We start from the raw sequence: 18,673 nt of genomic DNA on the forward strand, positions 1-18,673 counted from the left end.
TAACCCATTCTATGGCTGTGTCCCAATTCAGGGTCTGCACGCTTGAAGTACGCGCACTACGCATACTACGTACGGTGCGTACTATAAGTACGAGAAGTGCGGAAGTGAGAGGCTTGTGAAATGGGACGGTATACGCTTCGTCGCGCTGTTCAGGTTGCCTAGCAACCATGATACTAACCGCGAGACACGTTACATACAGCATTGTTTGACAGAAATGAAGAAAAATGTTTTGTTGGTCATTCATTTTTGTCATGACATCACTTTGATTAGTTGAGTATCTGAGGCTGAGACCACAGGACTGTAAAACATGATAGTTGGGCGTCATTTCTGTGCTGAACAGTCATGTAAGATTAGTTAGTAAATAACAATTAGTTAATGTTGTTCATGAGACTAAAATCATCTCACTGTGGTAATGTAAATATAATATGGCCTATATAATAGATTAGATTATTATGATATATACACACACACACACACACACACACACACACACACACACATATATATATATATATATATATATATATATATATATATATATATATATATATATATATATATATATATATATATATATATATATGCCAAAGCGCTCCCAGGCGGAGGATAGTCCTCCCCCAACTGCTATCAGGGCAGGAGACGTTCACACCTGTGCGTCCAAACGGCAAATGAATCGCGCATGAGCGAAGTCGCTGCTCCCGCACTGACTGTAACGCAGTCAATTCTTCTTTTACTGTTATGCTGTTTTGTGGATCACAAGGTTTAAAACTACTTATAAACACACACTCTCACACACAAAGTAACTCCACCAGAGTGCCAATTTCGGGTCACTTTTGCCGGTCCAGGCCCGGATAAAGGAGCAGGGTTGGAATTGTGACATTAAAAAACAATAATTGCTAAAAGAAATTTAATTTGTAGTTCCAAATAAATTCTAACTGCATTTAGGACGTTTTTACTCACTTTATGTCTCTTCCACGATGTTATTTCTCTCTCCAACAACGTAGGTTACAATTACATTAGCATGATCAATTATGCAAATTAGGTGATGGCGTCATTTGGCGACTTCTAGCGACTTTTAGGACAACCAATAGTGATTTTCCTTACTGAGGAGTTGGCAACACTGGCGTGCAGACCTTGAATTTGGACACAGCCTATTTGTTAAGTAGCTCCAGGATGAACCCTGGGTTCCCTGTACTAAAAAGGTCAATCAGTTACCGGGTTACATCGCCATGGTAACTCATTCTGAACCTTAAGTGATCGTCTGCCAAAAAGTTCTTTCCGGTATTCGCCAAAAAAGTGATGACTCGTATTTTAATTGCTGTAATTGACTTGTTGGCCTATAACATGTGAAGCATGTGCCAAATGTTTCCCTTATGATCGCTATTAGGTCATCTTGAGCCACAAACAACATTCTTGCTACAAGGTAGAAAATGAAATTAGTTTTTGGTAAGGTTAATTTTATATGACCATTAAAGAGTCTTGTTGACATTCAAAATGTCTTTGAGGGGGCTGTATCAGAAATGGCAACAAATTAGCGTTATAGTTCTATAAAGATATTTCAGGTGCCCAAAAAGGACTTGATTGGTTATAATGTAGGTACAATAATAAGTCATGTTTTTAAATAGACTAGAATAGAAGAGAATAATCCTTTAATTGTCCCACAAGGGGAAATTTGGATGTAACAGCAGCAAGAAAGACACATATACAAACAAACAGTGCCCAAGACACAGAACAGAAACATACACAATTTTTACATATTTACATGAGAGGCAATGGTTACCAAAAACAGAGTACTGTACCGTTATTAAATTAAATAAAATTAAATAAAGATAAGAGGCAAACCCAGGTTATAGTGTGAATCGGTTGATAAAATAGTGCAAGTTACAGCACTGATGTAAACATCTGTGTTTGTTGGGAACGTTTTGATTGTACAGTCTGACAGCTGCAGGGAGGAAGGACCTGCGGAAACGCTCCTTCATGCATCTAGGATGCAGCAGTCTGTCTCTGACGGAGCTCTGCAGTTCAGCAACATTTACATGCATGGGGTGGGAGACTCTGTTCATCAGAGATGTTATTTTGGCCAGAGTCCTTCTGTCTGTTTAAGATAAGATAAGATAAGATAAGATAAGATAAGATAAGACTTTATTGATCCCACAACGGGGAAATTTTTGCATCACCTCAGCTCAGGTACAGATATCAGAAGGAAATACAAAAATACAAATAAGTACAATCAATGAAAAAAAGTAAGATAATGCACTATATACAGTGGTAGCATACACAGTATGTGATTATGGATATAGTTGGAAATATGGAAGACATAAACTATATAGCTTGATATAGCTATTGTACCACTACTATTCCTATTTATAGACATGTACACACACACATGTACACACTAAATATACATATGTATACATATACAGACATATATACCTGCACATGTCCGTACACATGGAAGGTCCATTATGCATTACCAATACAAGCAAACATCTTACATGTAAAAAACACTTTCTGGCACAACGCCAGATTAGAGATGAACAGGTATGAACTCTCCACCGACTGAACTCTTGATCAATGTCACAATTCCTAAATGATAAAGTTGTGATACTGATAAATTTGTTAACTCGCACAATTGGCATTTTTCCCAGCTTTTCTTCCTGCCTTGAAGTCAGCTACACTTTACCAATATGTAGCTCTTTTCCCGTCTTACTGTCCAAAACACTGAAAGCACTCACAAATTCATACAGCAATACACTTTATTTACTGTTATATTGTTTTTATGTTCCCATTTCCTGTGTTGTAAAGCACTTTGTGATTTTTATCTGTGAAAAGCGCTATATAAATAAATTTTACTTACTTACTAGCACTTTTAACACAAAACAGTACAGTTTTTTTTCTCTCATGTCGCCGATTTAGTAGCTGTGTTATTTTGATTCTCTGTTAATGTAATAATCAGTGTGATTGCCAAATCACCCCTTGCATGTGAACGTGCTCACACCTACAGTGGGGAAATGTGATCCCCTGCTGAAATTGTAAGTTTGCTCATTGCCAAAGAAATGAAGATTCTCTCATTTTTCTCATGTTTTGCTAGTTTCATTTTTAAATGAAAGAGGGATAATATCAATTTATAATCCAGAAAAAAGCATCTCTCCACCACCATGGGCAAAACCAAAGAGCTGCCAAAGGATGTAAGGGACAGATTGGAGGCCTGCACAAGGCTTGACTGAGCTCTAAACCATCAGCAAGAAGCTTAGAGAGAAAGGGAAAATTGTTGCAAATATTTGGAAATGGAAGAAATATAAAATAATCATTGGTCACCCTCGGTCTAGTACTCCATGAAAGATCTTCCCTCATAGGATGAAGATAATCATGAGGAAAGTAGTAGATCAGTCTAAAACTATACAGGAGGCTCTGAAGGCAGTTGGGACCACCATCACTAAGAAGACCTTTGATAACACACTATGCTGCAGTGCATTGACGTCTTGCAGCACCACCAAGGTCCCTGTGCTCGATAAGGCAAATGTTAAAGCCCATCTAGTTGCCAGTGAACATCTAAATGAAGCAGAGAAGACTTGGGAGAAAGTACTGTGGTCAAAAGAAACTAAAAATCATGCATGGCATCAACCCAACCCGAACACTATTCCCACAGTCAAGCATGGAGGTGAAAACGTCATGCTTTCGGACTCCTTTTCTGCTAAGTACAAGACAGCTTCACCACACCAAAGGTCCAATTTTCCTATTGAACATCTGTGGAAGGAGCTGAAGCTTCCAGTTGCCAAGTGGCAGCCAAGAAACCACAAGGATTTAGAGAGAAGGGCCAAAATCCCTCCTGATCTGGTTGCCAACCTGGTGACCAACTATAAGAAACGTCTTACCGCTTTACTAGCCAAAAAGTGTTTCTTCCTCACCAAATACTGTAAAAGTACAGGTACATACCTTTTATGTAATGTGTGTGTGTGTGTGTGTGTGTGTTTTATATTTTCTGGTTTTATCTTTTGTGTCTCTCCATTAAAACTACCGTGAAGATTAGAGACTGTTTCTTTAGAGACATTTCTTTGTAAACGAGCAAACTAATTCTGCAAGGGATTGAATAATCATTTCCCCCAGAACTTGCTCAGTTGACCAAGTGAGTTGGTAACCAGCTATGTGTGACCGCTTATCCTGATCACCAATGTTAGGGTACAGGATGCTGATAACGGCTGGTTATTTTTGAAATACAGTATGACAAGACGCTTATGTTGCTGCCACGGTTTCCAGGCTGCCTGCACCACACCAAGTCCTCATCTTCATCTCTGCTGTCACACAACATATATCCTAACCCTTGCAGCCATGCACCCATAGGTCTTTTTTCTTTCCTTTTATTATTCCCTTATTAATGTCATCATGAGCCCTGATGTCTTTTCTTTTCTGGGCACTGATGATGACAATACCCAGTGGGATGTTTTCCTATATGAAGAAGAATAGCATTCAAGTCATTGTTACCACTTCCTAATCTGCTTATAATTACCTGCTCCTTCCTGTTGGTGGAAACAATACTGCAGACATGCAAAGGGTTGCGTGTGGAGAAACATACACAAAAGGCATTAATCAGAACAAAGTAGATTAGGAAAAAAAATAAAAATAAAAAGACCTCTGCAATTATTACTGCATTGTCCCAAACAGAGATTTATGTAACCATGGACTAAATCCAAAACCCGCTGACACAAGCCGCTGTTTTACTTGTTTTTGAACATTATATATAGGTTTTATTTTTCATCTTTGACCTCCATAAACACGAGATGAAGGCAGATTTAAAATATGTAAGGTCCTCTTTAATTTTTTATTGTAACATGACTCAAGTTTAGTTCTAAGTAGGTTTTCATGTGCTCACAATGACTAAGGTGGAGCACGGTGGGTGAGTGAATGATTGATTATAAAAGAATAAAACACAGAGGTGTGGCAGTTTGGGTGTCTTGTAAATTACCTTTGTTTTCAGCGAGGTACATACTAAATTTAGGTCTTTAGTAGTTATTTCAACAAGCATCAAGCTTTCTTGTTAGCACTAGAGGGCGCCATGAGCTCGTGAAGACAGGGATGTGGAGGAACGAGTAGTGAAAGATTGACTGTGACAGTAAAACACATGTATTTCTCTCGTATTAGCTTCCCTTTATTGCCTCTTTGTAAAATCCAGGAGATAATTTAACCCTGGAGAACCCATGGGGTCAAATTTGACCCCATCGTTTCCCTAGTAAACCAATGGGGTCGGATCTGACCCCATTGGTTCCTCAGGGTTAAGAAGTACAAGTGTTAAAAGTACAAAGGTGGGTAGACATCGCCTCTCTTTTCTTTTACTCTCCAGGCATTTGTGTGTCACTGGTACACGCCATTAACACTGCTTTTTGTCTTCCAGATGGCTTCTTTCTACTGAAGGGAAGTTTAAATGTCTTGAACCTGCAATGCAAAGCACTGTGAGATAGCATTTGTTATGATTTGACACTAATAATTGAACTAGAATGTAAATGTAAAGTTAAAGAGTCAAACTTTGAAAATGGAACTTGAAACTACCACAGATTTTAAGTTTGGGGTTTTGTTAAAAGACAGAAAATCAGGGCGCATGCACAGGATATTAAGGAAATTGAAACCAAATGTAAGGATGCACACACAAAAAAGACACTTTGTTTCAAATGAAGTTTTTGATACAGACTGATTAAAAGGAAATTAGTTAACTGATGGATAAATGCATGAGAGGAAGTGTAGTGATACCTTCTGATCTGTAACCACGGAAAGTTAAAGTGATGTGCTTCCAGTTTGTGAAGAGAGAGCAGCAAAACTGGCAACCCCCAAGGGAAAATGGGGGGGAGGGGGATTAAAACATATGCTGAAAGGCTAATCTAACCTGCAGCATTTGCTAATGTGATGAACGGAAAGGACTTGATTTGAATGCTTCACGTATTTTTCACCAGAAGTCGGATTTTAATTTTAATTTTATTTATTGTATTTATTTTTAACATTAATTAACAACTTCTGAGTCTGGAAAAAAAAATCACAGATCAAGTTTGAACTATAGAGGGCAACAAAGATCAGCCACACCTTTGAATTTACTGGTATTTGAAAGAAGCAAAGAAGAAATCTCGCGAGATTTAGCGGCTTCAGCTCAGACAGTCCCGCACACAGTGGTGTGTATTACGGTGTCAAGACGCGTTTAAAAGTAACTTCAGATATAGAAGGTGTTTGTAAGTGACAGAAACAGTAAACATGTAAGGGCTAACATCACACTACTGTCGCTACCGCTAAATAAGTCTGACTTTTTCAGAGATACAGCGGGTGTGCTAGCCGGTCGCTAGTCGAATGCTACCGTTAACCTCACCTGGGACAACGTGATCATTGATTCTGTTTATTTGATTGCTCTTAAAAATGAAGTGTCACTATGAAGTGTTGGGTGTGAAACGTGACGCGGGAGACGATGATTTGAAGAAAGCTTATCGTAAATTGGCCTTGAAGTGGCATCCTGGTGAGTGGTAGTAACCTGTCAGTATAATAATGGTACTGAGACGTTAGCATCTTCTAAGATATACGTGTATAACATTTAGCATTGTGGGAGTGGATTTAATGTTGAGTTATCGTAGAATCTAATTTTTGAATACTTAAACTGTAGTTACAATTTAAGCCGTTTAGTCTTAGTTGGTTTTCGGGGAGGGTTTGCCCTTTTCAGTTTATTTGTAGTCCTGTTTAGTTAGGCTGTTGGGTCAGGGACAGCATTTAAATAGTTATCACAACATTTACAACAGGAAAAGATGTCAGTTCAGAACTGTGACATCGCTGTGAGTGTTTTTCTGACATCACTGCAGGAATTCACTGCTATAGACTGTGTTGTGTTTGTCGGATTTCTCATCTCTTTATTTGTTTCTTGCACCAACATGTCACCATCATGATTTGCTGCTTCATGGGGTTATCAATAAGTCTTTTAGGCAAGGGAGTCCCTCTAATACAAAGTGTTTTGTTTTTTTTCCTTCTGAAACTTTCAGATAAAAACTTGGACAATGCAGAGGAAGCAGCAGAGCAGTTCAAGTTGATTCAGGCAGCTTATGACGTCCTGAGTGACCCACAGGAGAGAGCTTGGTTCGTACAAACACGGCAGTCCGAATAATGCGACCCTCAGATTCCAGAGCCTTGCTCATAGTCTGAGCTGTACTGGTTTGTGCAGACTTGATAAATTGTATTGGTGCTTCTGGCTGTTCCTGTGTTACAGGTATGACAATCACAGGGAGGCTTTGCTGAAAGGAGGGCTCAGTGGGGATTATGAAGACGACAGCATTGACCTGCTGCAGTACTTCACGGTCACATGTTACTCAGGCTACGGAGATGACGAGAAGGTATATGTGGGTTTGATCGCGTGTGCAAAGGGTGGTGTTGCCTCAAGCCATCAGATTATTTAACACAATTTAGTTTTTTTGACCAGAAATATAAAAATGCGTATTGAAAAAAGTAGGAAATTCAATAAGGCAAAAAACACTACCGGCCAACATGATGTAATTTTTTTTCTCTGTGCTGCATCTGTTGGTGGGCGTGAAAAGAAATTGTTTTAAAGCTGTCATTATACTCTACTGCAGACATGGCGTCTACTGGAGTCCATGTGGACCCTAGTGTTTACCGCTCAACAAACATCACGTCACTCTTACCCAAGCAGACCGTTGCAGACTCATGGATATTGAAAGTATATTCAAGGCTTAAGTTTGTGAGGCTTACCAGGAGCGTAAACCATGTGAGATAAACTCGATAGGATGTGCGATAACCATGGCTGTAATAAAAATGCCCTGGAACTCAAAACAAATCCCACATAAGTTGTTTGGGGCCATTTGGAAGAGAAACTCAACTCTGGAGCTGTGGCACCACTCACACCTGAGATAACAGCTTTTCTTCAAATTCTTTAATTGTCTTCGTTTTTGCAACTTTGTACTTTTGTGTTACTCACAGCAACAACTCCACCTCATTGTTAGTCCATTGAAAAAACTCGGGGCTTTTCCTCAGCATTTTACTGCGACGTTTCAAAGAGCCGGCAAGTAAATAAACGGTAGACAGGAATGAGGTAGGTTGAATCGTCTTGCGTTTCACGTATATGCAGTACTGGAACGTAAGCGTTTTCGGCCGTTTCAATGTGGACGCACAACTCTGTGAAAACGACCGAAAACGATGTGTGGTCGCGCAGCGTTTTCAGACAAAAACACAGTTTTCAAATTCATCCAGGCTAGCGTGGACGTAGCCAAAGTGTGGAGAGAGTAGTAAAGTGAATTAATAAAAGAAACCAAGGTAAAGCAAGCATTAAAATTTCTACCAAGGCTTTTTATTTATATATTTTTTGTCTCAATTTCCAAAATATATATTTGACAAAGAACCACTGGAGCTGAATGCAGCTGTATGTGCAGTCTTGGAGGTTACGCTGTTGTCTAAAATGAAACTGATGTGTGCTTGGTCCAAATCAAGTTGGGGTTCACTATCAAAGTAGATCCTACTTGAAGACTACAAATTCGTTTTTTGGTCGATCGTGGTATCAGCTGATTGTCGTTTGTTAGAATCAAAGATCACAGCTGTAAATTTTAATGATGGAGATTTATCTGAGATCCTTTATCTTCCCATCTTCAATGTGCTTCAGTGGACCGCTCATTAATGGCTGTTGAAGGTGTCTGATGAGCGAGACTGACCCCTAGTGGAATATTTGTGCTATGACAATGAACTAGAGGGTCAGGGTAGACTCTGAAGTATATTGCTGTACCATCTCAGCCTACACAGCATGCCCCTGCCTTGACCCTGAACCCAGCTACTGCATCAGCATTCGCTGATCGTTCTGGCAGCGCTGCCCTGAGGGACTGTGGGAAAGAAAATTCTTTGTGTCTCTCAGATTTTTTCTTTTACTGTTTCCTTTCTCCCTAGGGCTTTTACACCGTTTACAGGAATCTTTTTGAGTCCATTGTTAAGGAGGAGATGGAACACAGCAAGGTGGAAGATGAGGAAGAGGAAGAGGAGTTTCCTCCCTTCGGGGACTCGCAGAGTGATTACGATACCGTAAGGCTTTAAAACACACGTCAGCAGCTGTTTCAAACAGAAAGCAGTTTTTTTTTGTTTTCCTTTAGCTTCTACTTCCCGTGCGTAAAACAAACAAAGATCTGTGTTCTGCTCTTCAAGTCTTGCTTTCTCTGTGTTTGCATCGCAGGTAGTGCATGTGTTTTATGGCTACTGGCAAAGCTTCTGCACTCGCAAAAACTTTGCTTGGAAGGAGGAGTACGATACGAGGCAGGCCTCCAACCGCTGGGAGAAGAGGGCCATGGAGAAGGAGAACAAAAAGACTCGAGAAAAAGCTCGAAAGGAGCGCAACGATCTGGTGCGACAGCTGGTGGCCTTTGTGCGTAAGCGCGACCGCCGCGTGCAGGCCCACAGGAAACTGGTGGAGGAGCAGAATGCCGAGAAGATTAAGAAAGTGGAGGAGCTGAGACGGCAGCAGAAGCTCAAACAGGCCAAGTGAGTAAAAGATGAGTAGCTGGGGACAGATTTGAGTTTTTGTTTTTAAAATTTCTTCCTGACACTGCTCTGTATGTCCATCCAAGACTGGCAGAGGAGTATAAGGAGCAGAGCTGGGCGGCCATGTCTGAACTCGAGAAGGAGCTGCAGCAGATAGAAGCTCAGTACGGAAAAGAGTTTGGAGATGCATCTGAAAGTGAGGAAGAGGAGCTGGAGAAGAACAGCGAAGAAGGCGGAGGTAAGGGTTACCTTCTCTCATGTCACACTTGTGTCCCCATTATATGTCATACGCCGTCGGTAACGTCACCACACAGCAACAAGTATTAATGCTCATCGCTGCAGTATTCTGCTGAACGATAGGTGTCGTTACTCAGACAACACCTTCGTGTCAGCTCTGGTGTGGGAGCAGTTAAGTCTGATCTTTTAGAACTATAGCAACTTCTGTATAATGTGTCAGTCTCTGACCTTCTGCACTGATAAATCATTACAAACCGACACAATCACGCACTCATGCCTGCAACTCAGCGGCAAGGGCGCAACACGCTAGGTTTCAAAAATCGAGAGGTTCACGACCGGCAGAAACTGCGGCTTGCGACAGCAGACATGACGTCAATTTGACATCAACTTTGTCGTGCCGAACGGCAGCTACAAAGGGGCCCTCAGAAGGTCAGCTCCATAGCTACACAACATGCGGTCCCTCAAATATGTAAACAGTGATGACACATTTACTGGTAAACAGTAGACCAATTAAAACCTGGATTTATCCCATCTGTTTATAGGCTTTCTAACTTTCCAACCTTCAACAGCACATCAGAGACGGACACATCCATATACAGATGAACTGGACATGCTACTCCCATAACTGCACTTGACTAGGAGTTCTAAGTGATGTAACACAGCTACCTTAACTATGAAGGTTGAGGCGCAGTCTGCAGGGAAAAAGCTGTGTTGGTCGTGTGGGCGTAAAGTTTTCAGTAAATGCAGTGTTGGATGAACTGATGCTGGATGCAGATACTGAAAAAAAGAAGTTTTTTATTATTGTTCTTGTTGGTTTTTTTTTTACATCTGAGACACGAGCATATATCGAGTCCATGTCTGAGAAAACAGTCACGGATTTTGCAACATACTGGAAGCATTTCCTTGTTTGCTTTATGTTTTTTATATTTTAAATGATATATGGAAAGTAGTACAATAATGAATGGTCTTCTCAAAGCTGCTTGTATCAAAAAGTAAATAATTGTAGGAATGTAAACAGTTACTGTAGCCAATGTCATTAAAGTTAGTGCAGTTCAGTGACATGCAATACATCTTTTTTTTTTTTTTTTATGAGTTAGAGAAATCCAAGGCTGGGCTGTAGATCAGCGCATGGCCTCGAAAGGTCATAGAGCGAATTTTTTATGAGGACCTTTGCATTATCTGACGACATTGTATCGCTTGGAATAATGTTTGTATTACGGCCGACCCTGAAGAAAGGCTAATCGTGCATTGAAACAGCGGCGCAGCTGGTGGTGAATTCAGCGGGAGTCGGTGCACCTTCCGCTGCGGCTGCATAAAACGGAAGTAGAGAGTTCACCGAATGCCGGCGAGGCTGATCATCTGTGATCATGAGTGCCGACTCGGGGTGACTCAGTCGCAGCGGCCGTAGCCTTAAACTGTGTCTTGTTTGTTTCTGATTTATGATTAATGGCTGTGATGTGTTCATTTTTATTGGTGTGACACTGTCTGCATGCAGCTGTTGCATGTTCAGTTGAGCCCAACCAATTTATTGGCAGGCCGATATTATCAGCTGATATTAGATATTAACCATGTTATGATTGTGTTGATATTGCACAGTTTGTCCACTAGAGGCCACTCTGAAACTTCCCTGTTTTTAGGCACGCAATTGGAATGCCACAAACACAAGAATCAGTTGACCCGAGCCCAGTAGAGCATAAAAGAGTAAATAAATAATTACAGATGTTTGGTGTGGCTGACAGGGAAAAAAATCGACTGTTATATCAGAATATCAGATTTTTAAATTGCCAATTGTGAGTTTTTCGGTTGTGCTCATTGCTGGCTTTGATCGTTTACTGTCGAGTCCTGAACAGATATTCCAATAGTTGAGCATATGACAAGCATCTGAATATTAGCAGCCTTCAAGATGCCTCCTGCATGGAGAAACTAGTCGCATGCATTGACTTTGGCCCATTCTTCCACACAAACATCTTTAAAATCCTGAAGGCTCCGTGAGCCCCGTCTATAAATTCTGAGCTTTAGCTCTTTCCATAGATTTTTAAATTGGATTCAGGTCAGGTGGTTGGCTGGGCCATTCTAGCCGCTTTATTTTCTTTCTCTGAAACCAGTTGAGTCTCCTTGGCTGTGTGTTTGGGATTATTGTCTCGCTGAAACATCCACCCTCGTTTCATCTTCATCATCCTGCTAGATGGCAGCAGATTATTATCAAGAATGTCCCGGTACATTTTTTCATTCATCCGTTCTTCAATTAGATGAAGCGTTCCAGTGCCCCACACTGTGATGTTCCCACCTCCAAACTACACTGTTGGTATGGTGTTTTTGGGGTGATATGCAGGGCCTTTTGACTTCCAAACATGGTGTGTTATGGCATCCAAAGGGTTCAATGTTGGTCTCATCTGACCAGACTGTACTCTCCCAGTATTTGTGGTGCTTGGCTCTTGGACAACTCTTCTAAGCCTGGTCCATCTTGCGGGGAACATCTGTCCATGGTCGGTTCATGATGAAATTGTGTTCTTTCCACCTCTGGATTATAACCCCAACAGTGCCCACTGGAACCTTCAAAACATACTGCTATCAGTATGTTTTGTGAGAGCTCACTGGTTTTACGCATCATGAGATGTTTCTTGTTTCATTACCTTGGTAATGAGACATCTTTTTTATAAGCCATCAGTTGGGACTGAACAGCTGATAATAATTTGCACTAAGTGGCAAGATTGCTTTGTAATTGCTGATAGATTTCAGCTTCTGTTATGACTTTCCACACCTTATTGCTCCTTCCTTTCTTCCCTGTGTCTTTTCTCATTATTACAAAAAACTTGAATCAAACCTCCAATTATTTGCATGTGTGAATTGGATGGGTTGTTACTAACATATGGTGAAAATTTCATGTCAATAGCACCTTTAGAAATGTATTTACTTAGAAAACTGTTGATGCATTGAATACTTTTTGCCACCACAGGCAGCTGATTCAGTGGCCGATTGGCTGTCTGTGAGCAAAGTGGGACAACCACCATCCCATGTAGGATCAAGTTCAGGAGCCTTTGTGTGCTAGATCTCCTCCTTTTATAAAATCTCTGATAATAAGCATATCCAGTCACAACTTTCCTCAGTTTTCTGGCATGAACAGCAGGAACTGAACACTGTCTGAGTCTTGTCCTGTTCTTTGGAATAAGCTGCCTGCAAACCTGAGGTCAATCAAATCTGTGCATACACTCAGAAACAGACGGAACCACTTTTATTATCACAGGCTTGCTGTTAATAACTTACACACATTATGTGTGTGTGTTTTTTGTATTTTACTTTTTGTGTTTTCATCTTAAACTCTTGCAGGTTTGTATGTTTTTAGATTTTTGTCTTAAGCATATTGAGTTTAAATAAATGTGCTAATAAATACAATTGGTGCTGATATTATATCAACATTAATGCTGTGGTTCATATTAAATGGGAAGTCCGAAATCCCAAGTTCCCACTCAAAAATCCCTGACTTTTATAATCCAAGATGGCAGCAGCAAGTGTAGAATTTCTCTCTACACTAAATGCATGTAAATGTTCAATCACAGAGGCCGAGCAGCCGGATGGAGACGAGCTGACGATTGACGATTACGATGATCTGTACTGCCCAGCGTGCGACAAATCCTTCAAGTCAGATAAAGCGTGAGTGTGAAACGTTACCTTTTCAGCACTGCACTCAAAAAGGTTGCAACTTTTCTTTGTTTTATATATATCTCAGATGAGTTTGAACAGCGTCATCACTGTTATCTGTGTGCATCACGCTTTTTATATTTTTTCTCCCCCTTTCTTCACCACCTCTTCACAGCATGAAAAACCACGAGAAGTCTAAAAAGCATCGGGAGATGGTGGCTTTGCTAAGGCAACAGCTGGAGGAGGAAGACGATGCACTTGGTTTGCATCTGGAGGGAAGTGAGAATGAAAATGAGGGGGAAGAGGAGGAAGAGGAAAAGCCAAGGCAAAAGTATATATTTAATTTTGTATTTTTTTATGTCTTTTTTCCTTCTCAAAACTTGATTTTTACTGTTCTGCTACCCTGATTGGCAAGCATAATGTAATCAGAAATCCATTAGGAAATGTAAAAATCAGGCAGTGTGGAGAAAATGCAAAGGAGAGGTAATACAAATATGAATGCACAAATAAGTGAAAACAATCCATTTAGTGGCGCTTGGCTCCCATTTAGTCCATTTAATAGCATACTAATTGTTTAACTTCTTGGTGATGCATCGTATTAAAAAGGTTGAGTTGTTTTTATTGAGCTCTCTTTCTACTCCTGTAGGCTGTCCAAAAAACAGAAGCGGAAAAGAAAACAGCAGAAAGCGGCCCCAGTGCGTACCATCATCACCATCATCGCTTGTGTTGTTCTTGCCTGGTTTTGTGAATTGAATCTTTCTGAAGACTTCTGCCCTCTCTTTCCATTGCCATAGCAAAGTGCTCCAGGGGAGGAAGACGAGGAAGAACCAGCACTGACCACCTGTGAGGAAGATGCCTCCAAGAAGTCAGCAGCAGACCCCACGGAGCCTGAGAAGCAGGATGATCTACCTCCCACAGAGGTCAAGAGGTCAGTTCGGTTTCTTATCTGTCTCTAGGTCTGTCTTCTGGTCAAGTGTTGCTTTTGTTTTGTTGTTTTCTCTCTCTCTCTCTCTGTCTCTCTCTCTGTCTCTCTCTTTTTTCTGTCTTGCTGAAGTTGAAGCATGCTGAGAACCTGAGCTAAGATGGTATACACTGCATGGCTGTTCATTTTTGTTGTTTGTGTATTTTTTTCACCAAAAGCTTGTATTAACGGGAAATTCGGATTGCTGCGTAAAGTCGGTTCTAGCACATCCCAAAGATTCTCTGTGAGATCTGGACATGTTTCATGTGCCAGATTAATCCTGGCGTTCCCATCTTGTAGTATAGCTGTGCCATCAGGGAAAGGAAAAATGTAATGGTGGGAAAAAATGTGGTCATTCAGTTTATTAAGGTAGTCAGCTGACCTCACTGCTGAAGCTAGACCCGACCAACTGAAGCAAGACGCTAGGCATGATGGGTGCATCACTTCATCCGCCTCTGGGGGTTTATGCTCCAGTGGGAAATCTGCACCCTTAACCTGACGTAGTTAGATGATGTGACCTTGGAACTACACGTTGAGTCAACACAGCCAACAACTACTCATTCCTCCTGTGCATGTCCGGCTACTTGTTTTGTTTTTGTCCCAGAAAAACAACTGACGACAACAAAGAGTGGAAAAAAATTCTCAGAATTTTATTTTTTTTGATCTGCTGGCAAAACCACACGCTAATTAACACATAATGCATAAGAACAAATATAGCCCCCTTACTTAAATGTAGCCCCCTTACTCTAATGCACCAATCAATCTGACAAAGGGTAAATCTAGACTTGGACCACATGACTTTTTTCCATTGAGTCCAGTGTTAATCCTCCCTGGCAAACTGAAGCCTTTTGTGTCCTTTAGCCTCACTGATAAATGGTTTTCTTAAGGTTACACAGCTGTTCAGTCCCTGTCCCTTGAGTAAACTTCGTATTGTAGGAGTGAAAATGCTCTCACTTTCAGCACTACCCTTCCAGGTTTTGATATCGCACAGGCAGCTCTTAATTCAATTTGAGTTGTTTCAACAATCTTCTGAGTTGTTTTTACTTCTTGGCCGCTCCCTTATTTCCCCTAGCCATCGCCACAGCAACGGCCAGATCATAAAACATGGGGATCTTGAACAACTTGGTCCAGCAAGAATTAAGAAGCTGCTAAAACTGTTAAATGACCTGCTACCAGCCGAAACATTAATCACTGCAGTAATCACCCAGAGTAAGGCTCTCACTTTTTTGGCCTGGCAGGGTGTAAAATTAATACCCGTTTAACACATATATATATATCTACATGGCTGAATATATGAGCTCTCAGTCTTACATGCACAATCTCTTGTTAATGTTTATGTCAAATTTTTGATTAGCTGCAGATTGTTTCTAAATGGCTCGTTAACTCTGCGGTGTTGTTCCTGTTCCCGAGGTTCTTGAGTCAGATTCCTGTAGTGCTTTTATACTTACAAGACTGTCCTTAAACTTTATCCTGAGCACTTTATTTGATATGTGTGTGTTTGAGTGAGTGAGATAGGTGGTGTAATAGTTAACGAAGCAAGGAACTCTGAGTTAGTTTGAAAGCTGCCACGAGTACCTGTTAAGTCTATTAAAAGTGAGGGGACAGCATGACCCAAAATATTTATCACGATATACATTTGAAAATTTGCGATAATGATATAACTGACGGTATAATTGACACTAGACAAAATACTTTACAACTCCTCAACTTTATTAGTGCAAAAAAACAAAAACATCAATGTATTTTCACTTAAACAAGCAGCTGTTTTTTATGTGCATTAAAGTTATATAACAAATGTAACAGTGCAAATGCAAATTCCTTGCTGACAGTTTAACCAAAAAGGCATTTCCAGTGGAAATTGGCCGACATATTCTCAGCATAACCATGTATAATATCCACAAAACTTAAAAAGGGGTTATACACACACAATACGGTAATATTATGTTGAAGCACAGTACGTATCACTCCGCGAGGTGCCTGCAGTAATGCTACGACAATCCATCAAGCGGTGCGGCTTCGTAGCTTAGCAAAGTCGTACTGAAACATTTGACAGATTTTCGAGCGCCGTGTACATAAAATCGTTTCGAGGTCAGTAAACACAACCAGAATTCATACATAAGGCACACGGGATTATAAGGAGCACTGTCGATTGTCAGAAAATCAAAGGATTGATTTTAAGTGTGCCGTATTTTCCAAAAAACACGGTAATAACGACGGCCCGCTAGCATGCTCTACCAAAAATAGTGCTTTGTTGTGTATCTGACGGACGAAAGCTAAACCAGTTCCACACTGAAGTTGCAGCATTTTTACAAACCACTTCTGGTTCATCAGTTTCATTCAACGATCCACTTTCGCTGTTCTCATTCTGCGTCGCCGCCGTCATACTTTTTCCGCCATGCGCGTATGTAAACAAAGGCACGATAGGTTTCATTTTCCTATCATTGCCCAACATTACCGGTATTACCGTGAACGGTATGATATAGCCCAGCCCTGACAGCATGTCACCATGGCCCAAAATCTTTCCAAATGATGGACAAAATGAACAGAACAATGAATTGAGTTGTGTTCCTTCAAGAGTACTTTCCTTTACAATAATGTGCATGTTGTAGCAATGTGACAGTTAGTGTTTGTTCTTTCATTCTGGGTTAAAGAAATGGGCGAAAAGAAATGGAGAGAAAAAAATAATATAATAATAATCTCTGTCATTTGTATTGAGGATGTGTGGGGCTCAGCTTGGTGCGATAGAGGAGGGAACCAACCAATTCCTAGGTGAAATTGTGCAGCGTAATAACATTTTTTATTATTTTTTTAAATGTATCCTTGATGTGAATGTTACCTCTGCAGCACTGGGAAGACGAAGGGAAAGAAGGGAGGAGGAAAAGACAAACCAAAGAACGTCAAGCAGCACACAGGAGAACAGTTTCCTGAGGTTTGTAAAATCCAGAATTCAGATGATTATTTAAAAATATTTCTTGTACTGTGTAAAAGTCTTGAGCCGCCCCACATTTCTTTATACTTTGCTTTCAAGGAGACAGATTTTCTGAAGGTCTTTCAGAGTTTTTCTTTAGACATTTTTTCACTCATTTTCAGTCCAGTCCTTGAACCTGAACCTTCAGACATTTTTTTTGTTTGTTAATGTTCTAGAAAAATATGAACCATTCCAACAAAAAAAGAAAGTATGCACCTAACTCACGCAATAAAGCAGTGTTGGATTGACACTGCAGAGATAAATTGGCAAAGAATCTATTTTAAACGGCGTCCTTAGGCACTTTTGCAACAGTGTCTAAAGATGTTGCAATCTACAAAAAACAGATGACAGCTTGACAGGCAAAAAGACCCCTGGATTTTTGGAAACAAAGTGATTCCCCAAAGAGCTGGAAATATCTCATATCTCAGCATGGATTGGACTGTGTTCTTAAAAGCTTTTTAGGAAACAGGGCTAGTGGAAGATCAAAGTAGTAGCACCGTATCGCCTATCTTAAAAATTCAGCAAAGAGATGATCTGATGCATCTGAACCTTGAGTTGATTCAGCTACTCTTCACTGAAGACTTTTTTTACTTATATGCTTTATTTCCTTGTATGTTTGCATTATTTCCTAATTTAAAGAAATAAAATGTGGCTCAAGACTTTTGTACAATATTGTTAATTAAATCCTAATTATTATGTGAGAACTGTGGCGAGACATGCTTCACCCTGTCTCATTAGTTCAAATGCAGCACTTGTTAGAAAACAATCGTCACTTTCATCACTTATCTCCATTTCCACCTCCAGAAGGAAGTGAACCTCCGTTGTGTCACTTGCAATAACGAGTTCTCCACAAGAAACAAGCTGTTTGACCATCTGAAGTCCAGCGGCCACGCTACAGCCCTCTCCGGAAATACTCCTCAGAGCTCCATGAGCAAGAGCAAGAAAGACAAGAAGAAGAACAGATAACACATCCTGACCTGGACTTTTGAACTTGAAAGAGCTTCACTCAGCAGGGACACTTAAAGGCTTAAAAAACAAAACAAACAAACCTCTAAAGGGGTCTAAAGTGGACAGCACTGGCTGACTCGTAGCTTTGGTTTTGTTTTTTTAATTACACTATAATGTTCAGTAATACAGTTGTGTCAAAAAGTGAATCGTCCAGAATGGAATGAATAAAACTTTCCGAGCAGCCTTTCATAACTTATGACAGTCTTCATACTGAAACCAGTTGAGAGAAAGAGTTTTTGATGTGTATGTGATACTTCTATCTCCGATATTAAATCTGCACATCTCCAGGAAACCTCTGTCCTTGTTTGTCTATAGTGGTATTACTAATAAAGATGATGCTTCAGATTGGTATACCACCCTGAAATCAT

The 18,673-nt window shown here is 40.3% G+C and overlaps 1 protein-coding gene across 1 annotated transcript; it reads left to right on the forward strand.

The window, feature by feature from the left end:
- Positions 1-6,100: 6,100 nt before the first annotated feature.
- dnajc21 (DnaJ heat shock protein family (Hsp40) member C21) lies at positions 6,101-18,673 on the forward strand. Its single transcript, XM_085279828.1, has 12 exons — positions 6,101-6,490; positions 7,005-7,098; positions 7,229-7,352; positions 8,908-9,039; positions 9,188-9,492; positions 9,579-9,730; positions 13,287-13,380; positions 13,544-13,699; positions 14,015-14,063; positions 14,163-14,296; positions 17,174-17,258; positions 18,102-18,673. The coding sequence occupies exons 1-12, from the start codon at positions 6,394-6,396 to the stop codon at positions 18,261-18,263; spliced, it is 1,584 nt and encodes a 527-aa protein (XP_085135954.1). The 5' UTR covers positions 6,101-6,393; the 3' UTR covers positions 18,264-18,673.

Source organism: Mchenga conophoros, linkage group LG7 (genome assembly GCF_057382185.1).
Source record: "Mchenga conophoros isolate Kocher_MC1m ecotype Shallow Benthic linkage group LG7, M_conophoros_male_GT1.1, whole genome shotgun sequence".
NCBI classification, from domain to species: domain Eukaryota; kingdom Metazoa; phylum Chordata; class Actinopteri; order Cichliformes; family Cichlidae; genus Mchenga; species Mchenga conophoros.

Bases quoted from the DNA above. Each gene is read 5' to 3' on its own strand.
- dnajc21 (XM_085279828.1), top strand. From the start codon at position 6,394: ATGAAGTGTCACTATGAAGTGTTGGGTGTGAAACGTGACGCGGGAGAC. The intron at 9,040-9,187 runs GTAAGGCTTTAA...TTTGCATCGCAG, and splicing joins CGCAGAGTGATTACGATACC to GTAGTGCATGTGTTTTATGG. The intron at 13,381-13,543 runs GTGAGTGTGAAA...ACCTCTTCACAG, and splicing joins TCCTTCAAGTCAGATAAAGC to CATGAAAAACCACGAGAAGT.